This window comes from Parus major, chromosome 2 (assembly GCF_001522545.3).
Source record: "Parus major isolate Abel chromosome 2, Parus_major1.1, whole genome shotgun sequence".
NCBI lineage: Eukaryota > Metazoa > Chordata > Aves > Passeriformes > Paridae > Parus > Parus major.
Window position 1 is genome coordinate 30364710 of NC_031769.1, and position 21360 is coordinate 30386069.

At 37.8% G+C, this 21360-nt stretch overlaps 1 protein-coding gene across 1 annotated transcript in view; it reads right to left on the reverse strand.

The window, feature by feature from the left end:
• Positions 1-4815: 4815 nt before the first annotated feature.
• Positions 4816-21360, reverse strand: part of MACC1 (MET transcriptional regulator MACC1) — a 36327-nt gene continuing 19782 nt past the window's right edge. The window contains exons 3-5 of the mRNA XM_015620266.2: positions 17952-19990; positions 15315-15503; positions 4816-9776 (exon numbers count right to left, since the gene is read on the reverse strand). Of these exons, the coding sequence (XP_015475752.1) occupies positions 9564-9776; positions 15315-15503; positions 17952-19990 (2441 nt within the window). The 3' untranslated portion in view covers positions 4816-9563. The remainder of the gene's footprint in view (positions 9777-15314; positions 15504-17951; positions 19991-21360) is intronic.

Below are 21360 nucleotides of genomic sequence, written 5' to 3' on the forward strand. Positions count from 1 at the left end.
CAAAGATGGCAAAGTTTGGCTAACTGGAGAATATGTATCGGTTTGGATGACAAAAACATGCACACTCCGAAGAGCCTACAAATGCTTCTGCAAGAACTCGTGAACCTCTTGCAAAACCACAGCTATTCCTCAACATGCAGTTTCATGATAATCCACATAGCTATTACGACAGCAATGCCTAATGCATAAGGCCTGAGCAAGAGTTTAGAAAGGTCCTGGAGATATCCTTTGTGTGTCCTTGAAAAAAGGCTTTCCTAGCTTCACTTCGCTTCTTGTGCTTTTTCTCACTTTCTATTATTGGAGATCACTGCACAGTAGATCTTCAGCTTCAAACCAGCCATTGATGTAGCACAAATAGCTAACAATCATAATCATTTAAGTAACAATGATCTTTCTTTTTCCTCTCTCTCTTCTTTTACCTTCCTCTTCTCTCCAGATGTATTTTAAAGTAGGCAAAAATAAACTGAAGAGGACTTGAAATGTGTGGGGCTTGAAGTGTGTTGATTGGCTGTTAATGTACTGATTTTAATCATTGTGTCTTCCATAGCCTGTATTTTGTTATATTTTCCTTCTCTGGTGAAGTAACCTGACACAAATTTCTGTAGAAATGCAATAGTCTGTCAACATTGTTCTTAGATTAACATACTGAGTTCATGTGCCAGCAGTGCTTACCTTTATGCAACCCAATCTCCAAAGTAAAATCCTGGTTTTTTCAAAGTCATTTAAAAGGACAAAAGCCATCTGAGGTTAAAGTCCTTGTCTTAAACAGATACTGGCCTTAACTACTGTGTTTCTCCTAAATGTCTTTGCTTAATTCATTAAAAACGTATAAAATAGCAAGAAATCAGAAAACTGTGAGAAACTGTCTTTAGCCTAGGGGTCAAAATTCAGATTTTTACCTTCAGTTTCTGTCTATTAAAGGACATGACTACCAAGTTTCTGTATTTTCTTTGGATTTTTGTCTGGATATATTCAGCTCTCCTGCCTTCAAAGTCATCTGTGGATAGATGGTAGATTTTTATGGTAGATTTTTTTGGCTGAGGCAGCCTGTATCCATGTTGTTTTCAGTCTCATGAGGGGCTGGATCCTGAAGTCTATTCCTGAGCTCAGAGCCAAACAAAAGGCTGTGCTCAGCCACTGTGGTGCTAACAGGAGAGCAGAGCATTGACTGGCCAGGGATTGAGCAGCAGGTAATACAGATCTTGTGAAAACCCTGCAACGACCTGCAAGGCTGGGATGGGGTGGGCAAGGGGCAGGTGAGAGCTGGAGAGAAGCTCACAGAGGTGTGTTACAGATATTAGAAAGCTTAAGGAGTAAGGCTGTTGGAAGTGGTTGTCCAGCTTAGGAGAAGCTTTGGAGAAAGTACAGAGGATTGGAGATCAGAGGAGATGGGTATCTCATTTCCCAGGACCCAGAGCAGTGGGTGAGGGAGAGATGGAGTGTCAGTCTGTAATGAATGACTGCCAGCTAGGCTGAGGAGAGGACACCTCTGGGGAGAGATGTGGCTGCTGGGCAATGGGGGCCGAGAGCGGATTGGCCCTGGTCAACACCAAAGTGGCATCAATCAAAGGCCGTGGGAGATGGGATGTTAGGAAGGGAAACATCTGGTTGGGCTATGGAGACTAGGACAGGATTTATGGGAACAGTTATGTTAATGTAGTTGATCCATATAAGGTGATTTTAGTTCTTGTTAATGATTGGTCGGTAATGTTCTACATATATAGTAATGTATATGTTCATTGGTTCACAGTTCTGTTACTATGGATGCTAAATATGAGCAAAAGCAGGGAGCACAGTGCCTGTGGAATAGCAGGCCACATAACTTTCTCATTCTTGCCTGAGAAAGTGACCTGGGAAATCATAAGGAGGAATTAAAACAATCCTCAGAGACAGAAGACAGCCTTGCAGGTGCTGTTTGTCTGTTCCTTGTTTTCTTGCAAGAGAAGGTCGAGGGGTGGTGAACCCCACTGACCAAGGATGGTGATGTGTTAGTTTACTAACCAATAAGAGTTTTACTTTTCTGTACTTTCACGTACAAAAGAAGATCTGAGGTAATAAACCTTTCTCTCCTGTTCAACTCACAAGAGATTCTGTGTTGTGCTTCTTGCCGTTCCCAATAGTGCAACATATTACAAAGAAAATTTGTTATATATTGTCATGTTTCCCCCATTGATGGGTCTTCTGAAGTTGTCCTATACTGTGCACAGCTTCTTTTTTGTTGGTGCTTTATTACATTGTTTTCCAGGCACGCTCAGTCATTCCCATCTCTGTTGTATTGCCACTCCATCTGGTCTGAGGTAGGTCACACTGCTGGTGACAGAGAGGGGCAAGAGGGTTTGGGGGGGATGAGAAAGGCTGGGAAGGCAGGCTTGTAGCATGGGTTGCAAAGAGGTCTGTACCTCTGTGGGACTGATGTGAGCACTTCCAGCCAGGACCTGTGGTGGAAAATTGTACCAGACAGCCTCCACATGGATCTGCACTGATCACTCTCATTCTCCTCATCTCAGCCACAGCATCACTTTTGCTTTATGGAGCAATATAGAACTTTTATAAGGAAATAAAAATTGAGGAAATGATAAGGTCCCTTTATTTTTTCTACAGTAGTTTATTATGTTTGATACCCTGACGTGGAGGGTAAACGGCTTGCCACTAAAGTCATCCTGCTGGCTAAAGATCCCCAGGTGAAAAGTCTTGTTGCGTGTATGAAAATGAAGCTTCTGACCTAAAACTTTTAAAGAAGATCACAGGCATATGGGATCAATACAAATTTCTGTTTCTATGAGATAATTGCCTGGTTCTAATGACTGAGATCTATAATTTATTCAGCAAAATGTCCCAAATCCTTCTTCCTGGGGCTTCAGGGCTTTGGGAGTTTTTTACCTTTTTTATTCTTTTAGATTTGATAATCCTATTTAACCCTCCTGCAAATTGGACCCCAGGGAGAGCTTTTCAGTTACACACAATTAGTTTTATAAGCAGCATTATTAGATCATCCATTGGCTGTTTGGTATTTTTAAATTCCTTTATTAATAGCAATAGAGCCTTTTGTATGAAGAATAGAGGGTGGCATTCTATGAAATCATTTCAGACTCTAATAATAACTTTTCCTGCTTGTGAGTAAAGCTAAGAAATGAGCTTTCTTGTCTAAAATTTTGTTCAAAATCTGCTACTCCTTTCCTCCACTCATCTTTTCTCCTCTTCATGATTTTCTTTCAGATGCATAAAATAAGGCTATGCTGGATCCTGAGAGAAAAGAAAGTTCATGGAGCAGGGCCAGTCCTGAGGATTCTTGCTAGGTTGATGTCTCCCTGCCTAAAGTTGAGAACTGTGCTCTCCTATTAGTGACCCCATTGCCAGAGGCAGCATGTCAGAGGATCACAGCTCAGCCCAGCTGTTCCTGGGCTCAGGGCCACAGAGGTGAAGAAGGGCCATGGCTGTTGCTAAATAAATTGAGGAACTGTTGTCTGAAGTGGGGCAGAAGGGAGGCAGGTGCTGGAAAGGAGCCTGTTGGGACCATGTGAGCCTCATGGTTATAAGAGTGCAGGAAGGGTTGGCTGAGAGCAGGAAATCTGCCCACTCCAGACCCAGTGGGCATCTGCCCACTCCAGACCCAATTTCCAGAGGAAATTGTGAGAAACAGGGTAGGTGGAGGATAGTATCTCTCCCTGCTGCATTTTCAGTATCCAATTCTATGTTATATGAAGTTGGTGGCTGTAGACAAACCACCACATCCACTAGGCACTTTTTTTTTCCCCCTATAAATTTGACTGGCTTTCTTTTGCACCCGTGTATGATTTTGCCTTCAGCAATACCCCATAACAACATATTCCCCAATTCCTCATTGTATGAAAGGGTACTTTTGCTTATTTTTAAACTCCTTGCCTGATAACTTCATTCTTATGAGACAAACTGAGCAGTCATTGCATATTCCCTTCCCCCTTGTCACTCCAGATTCCCATTGTTCTCAGGGTATTGTATTTGACAAAGATGTATTTTAGATCTTCTACTGAATTTGACACAAACATAATGTTAAAGGCTCTGAAGTTGTGGAGCTGAACACACTTCTTTGTCTGGTCTCCTGGGACTATTGTGCTGCCTATCCCTATTCCTGCCAGGCCATTTCATTTACATTTTAAAACCTGAGATTTAGAATGGATATGTAAACTGACCTTTCAGTTCATACAGTAACTCCTGATGCATAGATTTAAATTTAAATCCTAACTATAAATTTAGGATTTAAGATATATTCCTGTCCTTAAGACTGTGCTCTGGTCCAACTTATACTGAAATGATTATAAGAATTTGAGAAAACCGAAATAAAAATTAAATTAAAAAACTAATCAGCACTATTATTTCTTTCTGTGGAAGGTTCAGAAGACTGTGTTAGTTTTGCATGTCCTTTTCAAATGAGGATTTATCTTTTTTGAGCTTGCATTCAAGATTCTCCAACAAAAAAAAGAAATATAAATTGAGAGCATATTCTTGTGAGAAGGCCTGCTTTCCACTGCAACGTCCACAAACTTCCCTCTTCTCAAGAGTGAGATAATTCTGTTTCTGGAAGCAATATCAGCAAATTACTTTTGCTTATGAACACAGTCAAAGGTGTGTGCATTCATCTTTTTAACACACAGGATTTAAAAATGAAGAGAAATGTGTATAAAGACATTGCTCGTTTCCTGGTATTTACAGAACCATTATCTTTCACCTCATGTCCTCGTCCTTCTTAGTCTTACAAAACCAAAATAAAATTCACAAGGGATTCCAGTGGACAATATAATTTTGTTTATTTTGTTTAAAAATATATACTGTAAGCTAAAAAAATAGATTATATACATATATATATACATTGGCAAGAAATAGAAAATGGCGTTTTTTGTACTAAGAGTAATCACAAGTTATTTGAATATCCCATAGTGTCTGTAGATATTTATTGGCAACAAAACTATCAAGAGCAATGGTTATCACTCACACTAAACTAACATTTTCTTTACATATCTACAATTGTTCTAGGGCATTGCCAGAGAATTTAATGGTTGGTGTCCCACACTAATGTGAAGAATATAATTTGCTACATTCTGTTCCTGGGAATGGTGGGAAATAGAACCCTTTGCTCTCTATTTTGTTCCCATCTTTTCACAGGAAATCTTTGTATTTATGACACAATCACAACAAAACAGCATAGCTTTATATTCCTGTTTGGTACAGCTGTCCATAGGTGAATAAGCTGCTAGATAATGAAAAATCAGGATCCCTGGATTTAGATGGGAATACTGCATTGCCATCTGAAGTTCTACACAATTGCCTTTGTTATTTAGTAGGTCATTATCAGCTGGATCACTTACTGAGCCCAGAGATCCTTTAGGAGTAGGTCTTTAGAATCAGCTCAACACAACAAAGTTGAGTTGCTCCTTTGGAACTGCTTAGTGTTGGTTTTCCCCACAGCTTAGGTTTACAGAAAGGATTTGTGAAAAACAGTCTTTTTCATGAAAAAATCACCTGATAAACACTTCTCCACATTTCTGTTCTCAGTAGGAAGAAAGATGGCTGGTGCCTTCTCCAATTTTCTTCACTAGACTATTCCACAAGAACACCTCATAACGTGTAGCTTGGTCCTGGCATTCAGCCTGCTGCCCAGAGCCCGACTTGGGGAGTAGCCTTCTACTTACATTTTAAAAGAAACTTCCTTTTCCTTCTCTAAACCTCTGCTATCCAAAAAAAGCAAAAGAAACCTAAGAAACTGAGCCCTTCCCCAAACCGAACTGGAGGGCTGGAACTTCTGGGGGTGAATAATTTGCCTTTTCTCTCCAGCCGTGACTGTTATTAATTCAGAAATATGTCACTGCACTGTCATTGAATGGCATGAAGCCTCTGCACTGCAAGAAGAATGGCTTCCAACTTCACCAAAAAAACGGCATTTTTAGTATGAGTGACAGGTTTTCTTTGCCACTAACCACGGTGGAAGGTGTCTGCCCCACTCAGGTGCTGGCTCAACCAAGGGAACCATGATTCCAGCTTTCATGGGTAGCTGAAATCGTAAAGCAACAAATGCACTCAGAAATTTCATATGCTCTTCTGCTTAAGAAATACCTATTCAGAGGTCAGAAGGATGGAGGAAGGTGGGGGGGTTTTCTGCTTACAGCTTCAAAGGGAAATGGAACTGGCTGACATAGCTGTTTTCTACACAAAGAAATTAGGGAACCTGGAAACAGAGGGTCATTTAAGGCAAGGACCAGCGGCTGGTATTTTTCCTTGTCTCCTCCCAAGGAGTTGTTAATTGCATCTCACTTTGAAGAAACCCAAGAAAGTATGTGTACAAGCTCATGGGAAAGCTGTTCTCTCTTGACAGGGTGGGAGGAAAAGAGAAAAGGTCAAGAACAGAGCGTGTTTACCTAAGCCATGTGCTCCAAGCCGTGTGTTGCTGTTGAGTGCAGCTGCTTTCACTCCGTGCTGGCATTTTGTGGTTTTGAATACTAGACCACAAAATAAAATATGAGGTTTTAATACCTTTTTTTTTTTAAATATATCCAGTGTGGGCTGCTAAAGTAAACAGAATTTTGCACGAGTGCACATTTCATTCATATGAGCAGAAGCTTAAAGGGAAAACGGGAGTGCAATTAGCAACCAAAACCAGCAGTCAAAGGCCCTGGAATACAGCACAGCTACAGGCAGATATAAATTTCCTTTTAAAGAAATATGCTTGGAGGACCAGTTGCATAATTCTGCAAGCTAAGGAGAACACTGACTCACTGAGTCAATATTTGCTAAATTTGCTGCGCCAAATTCAACTCCTGTTCAAGACAGAAAAGAGTTTCAGAGCAAAGAAAGGGCTTGGCCATGAGAGTTAGAGGCAGCAGCCTCTGGTCCCTGGGTCCTTCTCTTCCTGAGACCGTGACCACTGACTTCCTTCTCAGGATGGATTTTCCTTCAGCTTCAAAGACTCTGGGAAGCTTGTCCTTTATATTTGATATTTGGTAGACATTTGCCACTTTGGTAGACTTTTGCCATTTTGCTTCTGGTAGCTTTTCCCACTCTTTTGACTAACATTCATAACAGAGAAATTAAAGACTGAACAACGAAATGTTCTGTTGAAAAAGAGAGCAAACACACATTTACTAAAGAAATTAAGATGTGCAATAAAGGGATGGAAGCACATCTTCAGAGACAGATGTAAGCTGAGTTGCTTAGCTGTTGCAGCCAGGTTAACAAAAGAGGGGAAATAATTAAAGGAAAAAGTTTAAAAAATTTACTTAACAGGACTTTAAGCAAGGGAGCATAGCCTGCTGGTATGCATGAAAAGTAGATATTAGGACGACCTAGTGAACCTGAAAGATTTGCTTTGTGATGTCTTCTGGTATTTCAGCTCTGACAGAGCAAAAAATATATTTCCCTGAGGTTTTAATTGATCTGGTGTATGGCCCCTTGCACCACTTTAAAATCCTGTTCAAGTTTCACAGTCTGCTATGAGCAGGGTGTAAGGTGGAAGCAGAAGCAGTCTGGGAAACCTAAAAAAAATTCTCAGGGAGTTTGTAGTAGTTCTCAATATTTTATATTTTAATATTTTCATGTGTCTTTTTACCTATAAAGATGTCTATTAATATATGTTATATATTTTTGTTACCTAGCAGCATCAAAGAGTAGGACAACCTACTTTCTCACCTTTTGGGGGGCTTCACTACCTGCAGGAGGAAGCACAAGCTGTACTTCAGTGCAGACCAGAAGACTAATTTATATTTTCTCTAGAGGTCTTCTTAAAATTGTGTGGGAAAAGATATAAAATTGGTGCTGAAACACCTGAAACAACACCTGAAACAACAGGGAGCTTTGGTAATCTGACTCCTTTCCCTCCACCTTTCCTTGACCAGCAATAGCAGACAGTGCTCTGTGGTCTGAATTCCTCATTGTCTTGCAAACCAAGGGCAAGTCCTCTGAAGCCAGATAAATTGCATGCTAATTTAGTCAATGCCCTAATGCTGGAGGATCTTCTGGTGAATGAATTTACCTATTACTTGGGCAAGTACTCCTTCCTCAGCCTCCTTCTGGATGGGTACTTTGGGAAAACTTAATAAATGTAGAAAAGAGAAAGGTTAGGGGAAAGGAGAGGGGAAGAAAAATGTCTAAATGTAGTTTTATTTTAGAATCACAAATCCTCCCTTAATAAAAATGAACTAAGACAACAGAGGAAGAGCAGTTTCTGGACTAAAGTGCTGTTTTGTGATATTCCTGAAAGAATTTGGCTTTGTCTTGTCAACCACAAATGATGGCAGAATGCCAATTTTCTTTTCAAGTGGTTGTCATGAGTATTTGCTGATGTTTCTGAATGAATGTTGATCAAAGGACCTCAAAATGGATTTAACCTTTCAGATCTACCACTTTACTAAAAATATATTTAATATGTTAAAAAAATTTGGTTAAAAAATTTGGTCAGCCTGTAAATATTATTCAGCCTGTATTTTCTGTACTTGCAATAATCTACTCAATAATTGAGAGATTTTTTCTGATAGCATCTAAGCAGGGTTCTTTTTAGAACATATGACTATTTATGATTAATTGCTCCATAAATAAATTAATCAAAAAAGCACCCCACTGTTAATATTTTTTGAGAAAATAATAGTCATCTCCCATATCCAGTGAGGTAGAAGAAAGCAATCAACAGATGCAGGTATGAATTGTTTCCAGCCCTTGTACCTACAAAGTCTCCTTTCCCTGTGTACTTATTTAAAAACAATGGAGAAAGACTACACAAATGATCAGAGGGATGGACAGTGAACATAAAGAAGGCTTCCAGAATATTCTGGAATTTCCATTCAGCAGAATGTAGAAAAGAATTGCAGAAATATAAACTAACAAAAATACAAAAAGAGACAGGAACCTGTTGAGTTACATCAAGAAATGAATCAAAAACAAACATTTTTGAGATTTTATCTTCACTCTTCCAGTCTTCAAAATAGATACCAGAAGTTGTTTTGGAAAAGTGCACTATACACCTATTTTTTGAGTATTTGCAGCACACACCTATTTTTCCAGGAATCTTTGAATTCCTGTGTTGTGACACAATAAGATTAGTTTTGTCCCAGCTGAGGATGAAAGAATCTTAAAGTTTTTTTTGTAGGCTAACCTGCATGCACTGACTTAGAGTTGAGGGATTTGAGCACCAAATATTAAATGTATTAAATATTTAGATTTTAATACTTCACTGAAAACAATGTAAACCCAGGCCCCACATGCTGAACTCATCCATGAGCAGTTCTGTTTTTAAAACTGAGCTCTGCCTAGAAGTCAGTGCAATCAGAAACAGCTCCTTTTAGAAAGTATCCCATAGAATACAAGTAATCTTTGTTGACCTCATTAGTTTAATCCCCCATTCTTGTCTTACTCAGAAGCCACTAGCATGCTCTGGAAATCTGTAGTTGTGAACCACAGGGCTAGGCCCAACATCAACTCAGTTAAAACAAACTTCATTCTGTCATGCTCTACAAGTGTCACTGAAACACAAATGTACACAAATAAACTCTAGACAGGGATATAGTTTCCTAACAGATTTTCCAAAATCAAACTTTGGCCATCTACTCTTCCTCCATTTTGGAGAAGGCACTTGCCCTTAACACCTCCATGCAGTTCACAAGAATCAGAGCTCCAGTTAACTCTCGCCACTGTTTTGTTACTGGGTTTTTCATTTTATCCAAGGCTGATTGCAGGTCTTGTAAGACGTCCCTGTAACCATCTCCATAATGGGCAGCCCAAGTGTAGAGAAAGTCATATGCAGGTTTCCACATCATCTGAAAATAAAGGGGCAAAAAAGATTTAGTGGCAGAAATTTAATTATTGAAAAAAAATAGCTTAATAGTTGAAAAGTCATAAAAAAGAGAAAATAAGTTTTTAATCACTAGACATGCTGAAATGCTTTATAAAAAGAGGCATGTTGATATAAAAACTCCAGTAATCTCATTTACATTATGTCCATGAAAGTCTCAAATTCTCAGAGAGGTAAATAATAGATAAAATCTTCATCCAGATGATTATCACCAAGTCAAAACAGATCCTTGTCTGAAACTATAAGTCAAAGAACAAGAGTGGAAGGAAAATACTTTTGATCTTTTGCAATGCATATAACCAGCAACAGTTTCCCTATTTGGCTGTGCTTTTGATGGTTACTGCTCCACTAATCAACATCCTACTGTCTCTCTACTCAGCCTGGAAACTTTAAACATGTTTTTTTACCTTTCAGAAATGTTTCCTGACAACAGCAGCAGGAACTTAATCTGGCTACTGCCATAAAAGACAATAAAAACTGCTTCTTGAAAGACGTCAGCACCACCAGGAAGGCTGAGGAGAATCTCCAGCCTTTATTGGATACAGAGGGGAACATTATGACAGAGGATGAGGGAAAGGTTGATGTACTTAATGCCTTCCTTGCCTCAGGCTTAAATGCCCAGACCAGTTGCTCTCTGGGTATCCATTCTGCTGAGCTGGAAAACAAGGATGGGGAGCAGAATGAAGTCTCCTTAATTAATTTAGATTGGATATTAGGAAAAAATTGCTCACTGAAAGGTAGGTCAGGCATTGGAACAGGCTGCCCAGGGAAGTGGTTGAGTCACCATCCCTGGAGGTATTTAAAGGACACGTTGGTACTTAGGGACATGGTTTAGTGGTTGATTTGGCAGTGCTGGGTTAATGGTTGATCTAGATAATCTGGTATTATCAGATAGCTGATCTTAGACATCTTTTGCAACCTTAATGATATTATGAGTCTAACATGATTTATCTGTAAAATCTCTTTTAAAAAGGGGGAGAAAGCACCCAAACACTCTAAAACAGGCAAGTCAAAAGGTTTTATTTTTTTTTTTAACCAGGACATAAAATTTTAAAAATTTCCTTCAAGAAACAAAGGAAATAAAAAGATTATTTTATTACCAGTTGTTTTTTTTTTTGTTTTTCAAACTACAATTTATTTGGTTTATGCCAAACAAATGGAGCAGATCCTTAACAGGTGTAATTTGTCATTGGTCTAATGACATTAGTTAAGTTATAGCAGCATGAATCAGATACCAAGCTGGACTTTTATCTTTCAAAGTGCTGAGTAAATTTGCTCAGTTAACAAACAAAATAATTATTTTCTCAGCTACTGCTTTTCCAAATGTTACTTGGGCCATCAAAATTCTGGTTCCCTCTCCTCATTGGCAATAAAGGTTTTGCAAACAGCAGTTGAGTTAATGGTTGTAGGGATGATGCACAAATGTACAAAGAAACCCATGACTCTCCTTAGAGGTTCTGTCACTCACTGTTTTAACAGGAACATACTTATGCATAGTTATAAATGAATATGGACTGATGACTGTGCATTGATATATATATATATGTATGTATGTATATGTTTATGTGTATATATGTATACACACAAAAGTGATCAGGAAGTTGAGATTTTTTTTAGCATATTTTCCTCTTTCATCAAAAAGACAGTTTTTATTTTATGACTGTGAAGGATAATTCTGAAGGAAATTGGTTATTTCCTCAATATTATCTTATTAATTTACCAACAGTACACAACATAAATCTTTGCTTCATTGCTTTAAGCTTTATTTACTTGATCCCTGAAGGAACTGAGTAGGAGAATAATTTCTTTGCTCATAGTTCTGAACTTTTCTCTATATTTTTGGGCTAAGATCTTTCAGTTTGCCCAAGACTGATTCAGTCATTGTTTCTGTAAATATTTCCCTCAACTTCTGCTGCCATACCCAAACGGAAAAAAAAGAAACTTACAGCCCCACAGTATAATTAATCTATTCTAGTCTAAACTTACTGTCTCACAGTCTGATTAGTCTACTTTGTACCTTGAATTTAAGTAATAAAAAAGTGCCTATGCTTTCAGTGAATTTTCTCATTTTAGGTCTACAAGAGAGAAAGGTATCATCATTAACCCAAACAAATGGTGCCTACTTTTTCCTTTAAGTAAGTCTATCTTAAGTGATAACCATGAGGTTACAGAAGGAGAAAAGTACATTGGTGGTAGGTGGGAAGAAGGAGATTGCTGAATTCTTTCAGTTTTTTTTAGAGAGACTAAATTGAAAGTAATTTTTTAATGTCCTACTGTAAATATTAGATATTCTAACATATTTTAATGAACTAAAGCAAGTCACCGTTGTTGTATTTATGCTGGGACCAGAAAGTTTTTGTATTCTTATTTTTAGCTTGATAGCCAAAGTTAGACAACAAGAGAAGCTGGTATCTCTTACAAGAGAATCTGGTGTCTCCTGAAATTCTGTTACTGGCTATATATTTTCTGGGTGTCTTTCTTCCTTTTCTTACATTCCTGTTAGACCGGGATATTAAAAGAATGAGGGTACAGTCTTCTGTCTTCACTAGAATGTGAGTAGATGATGAATATGAAAATGTGTTAGGTTTGACTTATGCTGAAGGCCAGTCTGACATTTTAATAAGACAATTGGCTAAAATATCTTAAATACAAACTTTGGTTTTCATCTAATCTCTCGCAACTGTCTTGTTCAGTTTTGGTTTTTTTTAATCTAAGACAAAAGTGAAGAAGAAAAAGGAGAATGTAGAGACCAAAAGCTTTACAAACTGGTCATTATTGATGCACAATTAACTCAGCAATAATGTACACACTCATCACATTAAACTAATCCTGCGAACACAGCAGTGCTTCTAATGCAGATTCCTCTACACATCCACATACTCTAGTGCAATGTGTGAACTGAATCAACATTCCTGAATTTTATCAAAGCAGCATCTCAGGCAAAATATTAAATCACTGCAGCATCCTGGTCAAGTCTCATCTCAGCTGTGTGCATGAATTTTCCCTCTTTTCCACTCCCTCTGCTGAGAACGCAATAATGATACCTACATCCACTGCAAACTGATTTGGAATTTACTGATGGAAAACGCTTCATAATCTACACACCAATTGTATGTACCTCAAGTTACCTCTGGGATCATCTGCAAGATTTCTCCCACCAAGAAAAATAGGAAGTTTAAAAGCAGAAGCATTTTTCAACCAATCAATCCTCCTGATGAAGGAACAATCCTCGATGGGGAATGAACTAATCCTCATAATTCATATAATCCGTAATAACTAGTCAAAACTTATTAACCTCCCCCAACTTTGTTTGGTTTCAGGTTTTAAGGCAAACTACTACTATCAACAGAAAAGTTTAGAGGTCAGAAGAAAGCAGTGATGTTTGCTAGAAAGTACTGAGATGTAGATTAGATTCAGAGGACATAGGGGGGCACATTGTGATCACACAAGACACCCGTGCTAGAAGCCTTGTGCTTTGAACTCACACCCACATGGACAAACCAATAAGCTCAATATAATCCTTGAGAAATGACACAGAAATACAGCAAAATTCTGATCTTTTCTTTTTGAATTTTCACTGAAAATATAGTGTACTGTATTATGGGATTTTAATTATGATGAATTTGACTGCACTATGTTTTGTCAGCAGACATTGTCACTGAAAGGCAGAGAATTCTCTTGGTGGTTTGCCATAAGTATAATGCAAAAAATTCTTGAAAACAAAGAGGTACAGTGTCTGAGGTAGAAGATAGGCTTAATGGAAGATCAAAACCTATTTAAAGTGAAGTAAATGTTTATTTATAAATTTTCTTAATATATAAAAATGAATAACTATGATGCTAGAAAAACAGTTATAAGATTGTTTTATTTCTACTGTCTGTTATCAAAGGGGAAACACTCCCAAATAAAGTGGAGAACAGCAGAGTTGTATGTTGCTCATGTCAATAATTCCTTCTGTAGAAAGCTGGGGGGTTGTTAGCCAAACACAGAAAGATTAGTAACTAGAACAAAAGTGTAGGAAATCAGGCAAGCCAGTGACTAACAGTAAAAAATAAAAAAAACCAAGAGAATAGACATGGGATTGAAAAGGCTGATAATTTTATGAGAAACAATTGGAGAAAGGTCCATCCAGACTTAAGTACCCAGAACAGAAAAAAAATATGCAAAATAGCTCAAAGAGAAAAACTGGATCTGAGAAGGAGGCAGTGATTGCAAACAACAATTATGGAGACAATTTTGTTGAAAAGTGCAGAAACACATGAGTAAACACATAGAATTTTGATCAAATATTGATTGGGGAGGGAGGGCAGAGCATTCAAAAGGAGTAATAGGTAGTAGTTCATGATTAGAGCAGAAATATCTTGATAGTTATCACCAAGCTGCTGAAAACAAGATTCACTGGATTCAGACAGTGGAAATGAGAATATGTTTGGCAGGGAATAAGAAGAATCAGATACAGGGAAATAAGAAAAGGAAGAAAAAAATTATCTACAGTAGTTGTGAACCTGTGAATGGGAAATAGCAATTCCTTTGGCACAAAGAGGTGAAAAAGAGGGAATGCAGTCTAGAGTAATGTACATTACCTGCAATAATCAGATGATGATATAGGCAGAGGGAGAGTCAAGCCTGAATATAATCTCTCAAATCAGAAAAATCATTCAACAATGCTCATAAAAAAGGTGTTTTCAGAGTAAAAAACCAGTCTGGAACCTAGAAGTCATTGGCCCATAACTGTGGGAAAGAAAAGGAGCTGCTGCATGCTTTGGTGTTAGAGGAGAGAAGGGCAGGAAGTAACTTGGTTGCCCAGGCAAAGGTGTGCCAGGGGCAGAGGCTGACCCTCAGCTCAGCCTGATGGACAAGAATCCGTCCACCCCAAGTCTTGTGGCATATCTGACATTGCATGGATGCCATGAGTATTTCTGGTCACCTTGAATGGCACTAGAGATCTAATTAGGCACCTAAATTGTTCCTTAGATGTGTATCCACTAAATTAGATCTGAGAGGATAAATTGACTTTTATACAGAGCTCAAACCTGTATAAGACAAATGCTTTACAAAGGGGGAAAAAAAATCATGATCTACCTGAAAAACTATAAATATAAAGCGTAGATTTGCCACATTCATACATCAGAAGTAAAATTGGTGTCAGGGCTTCCGGCCTCTTCTCATGCTGCTTAAGCTAAGTGATAACAACAGTTACAGTGGCACAGAAAAGTACTAATGATAGAAGTCAGCTTCCTTTTTGTGGAAGTACAGAGTGTGATTAGAAGTGGCTCTTGCAAGGACTGGCTGGTCTTCCTCACAGTGTCTGAAATGACAGTAGAGGTGTGAGTAAGGTTAACAAGTGGACAGGACAATAAGAAAGGATTGAACCCAGCCCTGAAGCTCAAGGCAGGGACTGAGACCTTCACTGGAAAGTGCAAAAGGAAAGAAGGCTGCAAAACAAGGAAGAAGAAAGGTTCTTGGCTGTGTTTGTGCATGAGCTGCTACACCAGACCCTTACCTCCAGAGCCACTGCTCCATTTTTCCCCTGGTGGGGCACTTCATAAGCCTCTATTTGCTGCTTTGTGAGTCGGGCCAGCTTCTCCGCAAGCTCCCGCCAGCCTTTGCCAAGCTTGACAGCTGAAGTCAAGATGATGGTGTCCTGGGTAAGACGTGCCACTAATCCCTGGCAATCTATTTTCAAAAGTGCCTGCAACAATGATTTTCATTAGTGATTCTTCACCAGTAATTACAAACAGAACATTCTAATTTAATTTTATGGCACTATTCTGCATTTCTACGCAAACAGGACTTTTTTTTTACTTTTGTGTTCTCACAAATACGTGGGGTTTTTTTCTACAAAATGGTGCTGCCAACACTTTCAGAGGAAAACTGTCCACAAGCCTAAGAAAAAAATCAACCTGGCATTCAGCTGCTTCAGCATTCCAGTATCAAATGGGTCCTGCCAAGCTTACAGAGCCTGAAAGAAAAACGTACTTCTCCAACAAAAATCTTTTTTTAAAAAAAAAAAAAAAGCTTCCTAGAAGTATGAAATTAAGTTTAAAATTAAGTTAAAGCACTGTTATACTAAGGTGTGGTCCTTCACCTAGGGCTTTATATGGAAAATCACTGATCACTTTGGCCAGCACCTTTTGATTTGCTCCTCCCACAGAACTAATAGTTTTTTGGTCATTGAAGAGAAATGCAAACATGAAACTTTTCCCTCCTTCTTGCCAAATAAGCATTTAATAACACTCAAATTAAAATGGTTGAAGGAGCAAAATCTCCAAATATGTTGCATCCTCCTTTGTTTGGATAAGAGCTAATGGGAAAAATAAATGTTGGGTATTTTTCTTCTCAAATTAACACCAAAATATTCCACTGAAACTGTTGAGGTTTTCAGGAAAAGATCAAGAGCAAAATACAGAAATTTTCCTTGTTTTTAGGATACTGATTTCTACTGAAATATCATGCATTTCTGCAGAAATCAGATATACGTGTGATTTAATTTTAAAGTATTAACCAATAAAATCCTCACAGCAAACAATAATACTTCAGTAGACAGAGTAGTGAGAAGCTGACTACAGTGTATTGTACAAAATTCTATTAAACTGGAGACAAACTCAGTTTGTGTTTGCTCTGATAAGCAAGAATGGTATAAAACATAAAAGCCTGAGATTTCTTAAAAGAATTAACTGAAAATTCTACCCAAAATTACATGGATGACATCTAGATTTATATCTAGCTCTACAAATACAAGGACCTGCATTGGTACTTCCTAGCAAAAATACATAAATCTCACAAAACAGGACATTGAGCAATCTGGTCTAGTAAAAGGTGTCCTGCCCATGAGAGGATGGTTGGAACAAAATGATCTTTAAGGTGCTTTCTGACCCAAGCTGTCCTATGATTCTATAAGCTTAATCTAATTATGCCCCACTTTTCCCCTGTTTTGTAATGAACTCTGTTTCACTGTATTCAGCTAAAAGTTTGGACAATTTCACCTTTAGGTCCCCCTCCCCTTTTTGTAAAGAGAAATGATGGACTTTGCTGTACTTCACATGGGCTCAGTTTTATTCCACAAACTTTGATGTGCTCTTAAGAATTTTAAGTGGCCTCTGCTATCAAAACTTTCTGAATCCTGCTGAAATTTCTGTCAACACTTCAAAGGGGATAGACTAGTTATGAGAAGTAAACTCAGTTGAGGTTTACTGTTCAGGCTTTAAGTGAATAGCTACAATGTGAGTTTTTAAGCATCCAGTTCTGCAATACTTTATTTTCATATAAGAAATTTAGTTACATTCTGTCCTTTAATAGGTTGGACAATTTTTCTTTCAAAGCCAAGGAGAGTATTAAGTGACCATTAATTAATTTCAAATTTATTTGCAGACAGATCAGTAAGTGAATTAGGATTGTTGATAGTGCAACTTATTACCTGGAAGTAATTAGAATAATCTTTTGACTCCCATTTGGCAGTATGTAGTCACACAGAAGTTGTCCAATGTCTTACAAAGGAGGTCCATGAAAATACATTCTGAAATACTTGCAGTATCCTTCTTAGGCCACTACAACATTGACTATGAAGTTGTAAGGTGTGGATAGAAAAACTTGCCCTCAACATTTGGGTCAAGATGTCCCTTTTAAATATATGAAGCTAAGCTAGACATTCAACTTAGCATAGACAAAAATCTATGCATATATAGATATTTATATAGACAGATATATAGACATAGATAGATATAGATGATATCTATCTATAACTATGTATGTATAGTGGAATTCCCACAGTATATTAATGTTACTTAATAAACAGGAATGTGAATTTCTCAGGAAAGCAATTTCCCAAGAGAAAAGACAAAACAATTTCAATCGTGACTATTTAAAAACCAAAAAAAGTCATCTTAGTCAACCTACTGAAGGAATACAGTTCCTGGAGCATTAACAGAAGACTTTTCAGGATTAATTGATCAAAGTATTATTCTTTATGAGAGTTTGTGTGTGTTTTCCACCTATTCGTGTCTACAACTTTTAGTGATATAATCAGGTTTATAAAGATCCTGCAAGGTTACAGAATAATGTTTTCTTGTTCCCACATTACTACTGAGTAGTTTCTTGGCAATTCATTCCCAATAAGCCAGTTAGTTCATGCAATACTTACAACAATGAGTTCATAAAGAAATAGTCTTTTTTTTTTGTTAGCATGGCAGTCTTGCTTCATCTTCTTCACCACATGCGCAACTCTTTCTGATTCTTTATCAATATGTGCCTCATTAAAGTCATCCAAAGACATGTGTGAGTATCCCAACACCTCAGCTAAAGCTCTCCAGTCATAAACACTCTCTGATACTGTAGACAGAACTACTGAGTAGATATAAGTCAATTTTTTGAAAGGCAGTGCAATTTGTTCAACGAGATTCCTGGTTGTTAGCTCACTGTCAGCAGTGTCCATAGCTTGTTCTTTGGAAATCACTTTTACATTTTTGCAGTGTACAAGACCAACCTTTTTTCTGAGAACTCCCACATACCACTCTTTCATTTTAGTTTGTCCAATGGCTTTAACTTTATCTTCACCAAGCAGTGCTATTGTGTCTCCTTTAAAATATTCCAGCAAATAGTCGATCTTATTTTGGCGTAACACAGTTTTCAAAGCCACTCCATAAGTATTGACACTCAAAGTTTTGTCTTGAAACTTTGGATATTTTATTGTTGGTATCAAAAGCCATGGTGCAGACTTGATTTCTTTGCGGTTTTGTAGGCGTTTTGGCCTATTAATAATTCCACTTAATTTTGGAGCAGGATCAGGAGTCGTAACGTGGAACTGTGTTACTTGGCTGCTTTTCAGGATTTTAATCTGAACAAGGAAAACAAAGAAATGCATCTCCCTGCATCCAAGCATGGAAAACAGGAATTGTTGGCGCACCATTTCACCAGTTTTCAACTCCTCCTTTTTAATATTTTTGCTTTGATCTTCCATTTTTACTTGAAAGTCTGGATCACAGGATAACAAAGAAATGTTTAGATCTTGCAGTTTTTCAAGCAGGAATGTATGCTTCCCCCACAGCTGAAACACCACAGGAGGCATACTTTTCCCCCCTTTTTTTATATCACAAATTGTGAGTTTTCCTGGAATGTAGTTATGACCAAAGACTGTAAAAACTGCTGTAAAAGATGGATGAATATATTTGGGACCATAAATTCCAACTGAGACTGTTCTATGGACATAGTCCCACACATTAGTTGCTGGAGGCTGGATTTTGCTTGCTTGTACAGCAATTACTGCATACATCACATGACTTAGGTCTGTTAGCTTCACTTGTATGGTATCTTGATAAATATAGCAATTCTCCAGCTTCTTAAAAGGTCCTTCTTTACTGAGACTAAAAAAACACACAATGTCACTCATAGCTTGGCTGAGTGGATCACTCTTCACTTTAGCCGCAACTTTCACTTCTAGGAAAATGGCTTCACTCGTGTTGAGGTTGCTCAGGGTAAGTTCTATCAGGGGACTTACTGTGCTGGACAGCTCATTGTTGCACGACAATGGAGGGTTAAGGATAGCCTTTAAACCAACTTCTTGGAATTCTCCTGGTGATACATGACCCACAGGGACATGAATGTTGATATCTGAGTCAGGTAGCTGTACTGAACCCCCTTTGTGGTTCAGTTTACAAACTACGTGAATGTCTGTAGCTTGTGTTTGTGCCCATCCAGGGCTGTGGCTCATGGCTTCTAAATCCAGGCAGGACCGGGTGAGCTGTCGGTGACTCAGCCAAGCCATCCTGTAGGCTTCGCGGTCATTTTGAAGCCATGTCATATCAGAAGCTATAGTTTTTTGAGGTGCTGTCTTGTGAGGATTAAATCTTTGGTTATCAACTATATCCAGGAAGTCGGAGACACTCTTGGATCGTCCAGATCTTCTTACTGAAGTCTTTCTTAGGAGACAATCGATATTCAGCTCGTCACCTGAGGAATCCAAAGAGTCCCTATTGCTAGAAATTTTAGAGAACAAGTAAGGTTTTTCCTTTAAGATAGAAAGACGTTTATTATTTTCATTTCTATTGGAAGCAGCTATGTCATGTACAAAAGGGTTGGATCCTGACAGTTCATTCCAGAAAGGGTTAGTCTTGGAAACAGCTTGGGCATGTTTGAATACACCAGGCCAGTCAATATCCAAATCCAATTTACTTTCATTGGTATCTGTTTAAAAGAAAAAAAAGAAGCATTTCCTAAAGCACAGAGACTTGAGAAATTCCATTCATGTCCAATTGATAGTCTGTTAAACTAAGAGGTGACTAAATTTTCCTCCTCAAATACACATAGATAATTTCTATATATATGTTTCTCCTTCAGGTTTTTAAATGGTATCAATGTTGATTTAATTAAGAATCTTTCTAAATAAAAAGAGTGCTAAAAAATTAGCACTAAATAACAAATTAGTATTGAAGGATGTAAAGCATCTTTTCTGAGGTGTTGATCATTATGAACTTGTATGATTATTTGACATTGAGTATGATAAAGTTCCATAAGGTTCAAACCATTATATTCCATTAATCTTTGGCTTCTTACAAAATGCTGTGGATTTCTTTCCTTTGTGTCTCTTTGCAAAGATTAAACTACAGTTTCATTTTTCAAACACTGTAGACTATACAGATAAATGCACTATTCAAGATTCCTTTCATGCTAGTGCATGTGCAATAAATTGATAACAGCACTCTTACAATTTATCTCTATGTGTCTAGAATTAGTTATAATAGCTTTCCACTAGAAAACAATCATTGATATCATTTATGAGACCTTGTACAACTTGACGTTTGGAGAGACATATCTGTGTAGCTATTAATTTTCTGAGATTGCATTTAAATAGACAAATACATGTGTATAACTGATATTTACATATGTTTTCTAGTAAAAATACTCATTATTAGTAGTAGTATTTATTTTTTCTGAAGAAAAGACATCCTTACATTTTATAATAACAATTCTTCAGAGAAGCTGGTTTACAGTTGATTCTGAGTCACCCTTGTTGCAATGGAATACCTGCAACTTTTTATGCTAAGGTTTTCTATTACTTCATTTTGCCATTTTTCCTCTCTATATAGAGGTTATACCATCCCCTCTTTATACATTCTTGCAAAGAATTTGAATTTTAGAGGGAAAAGTCACTATTCCTATTTTTTTCACCGTATCTATAGCTTACATTATTACACTTTCCATAATACTTTCCATTCCCAAGGTTACTTTATATTTCACAAATGCAAGCATGACAGTGCATACAGCCACAAAAAAAAATTTAAAAATTAAATGTTAGTACTTCTCTTTTTGTTTCTTTTTTCAAATTGTAATAAAAAGCCAAAGCCATGAAGTCTTTCCATGGTTCCAGAAAATTCCCAGTTTGGAAGAATCAAGGTGGAATTTACCTGTTTGCCTGTCTACAAAGCTCTGTCTTGACAAGAGCCTTCCAGGTGAGCTGCCAGGGGGATTGAGCCCAGGGGCAGCCTCCTTTTCCTCGAGCACCCTGTCTTGACCAGGGTCACCAGAGGAGGATGTACTGTTCAAACATCCACTGA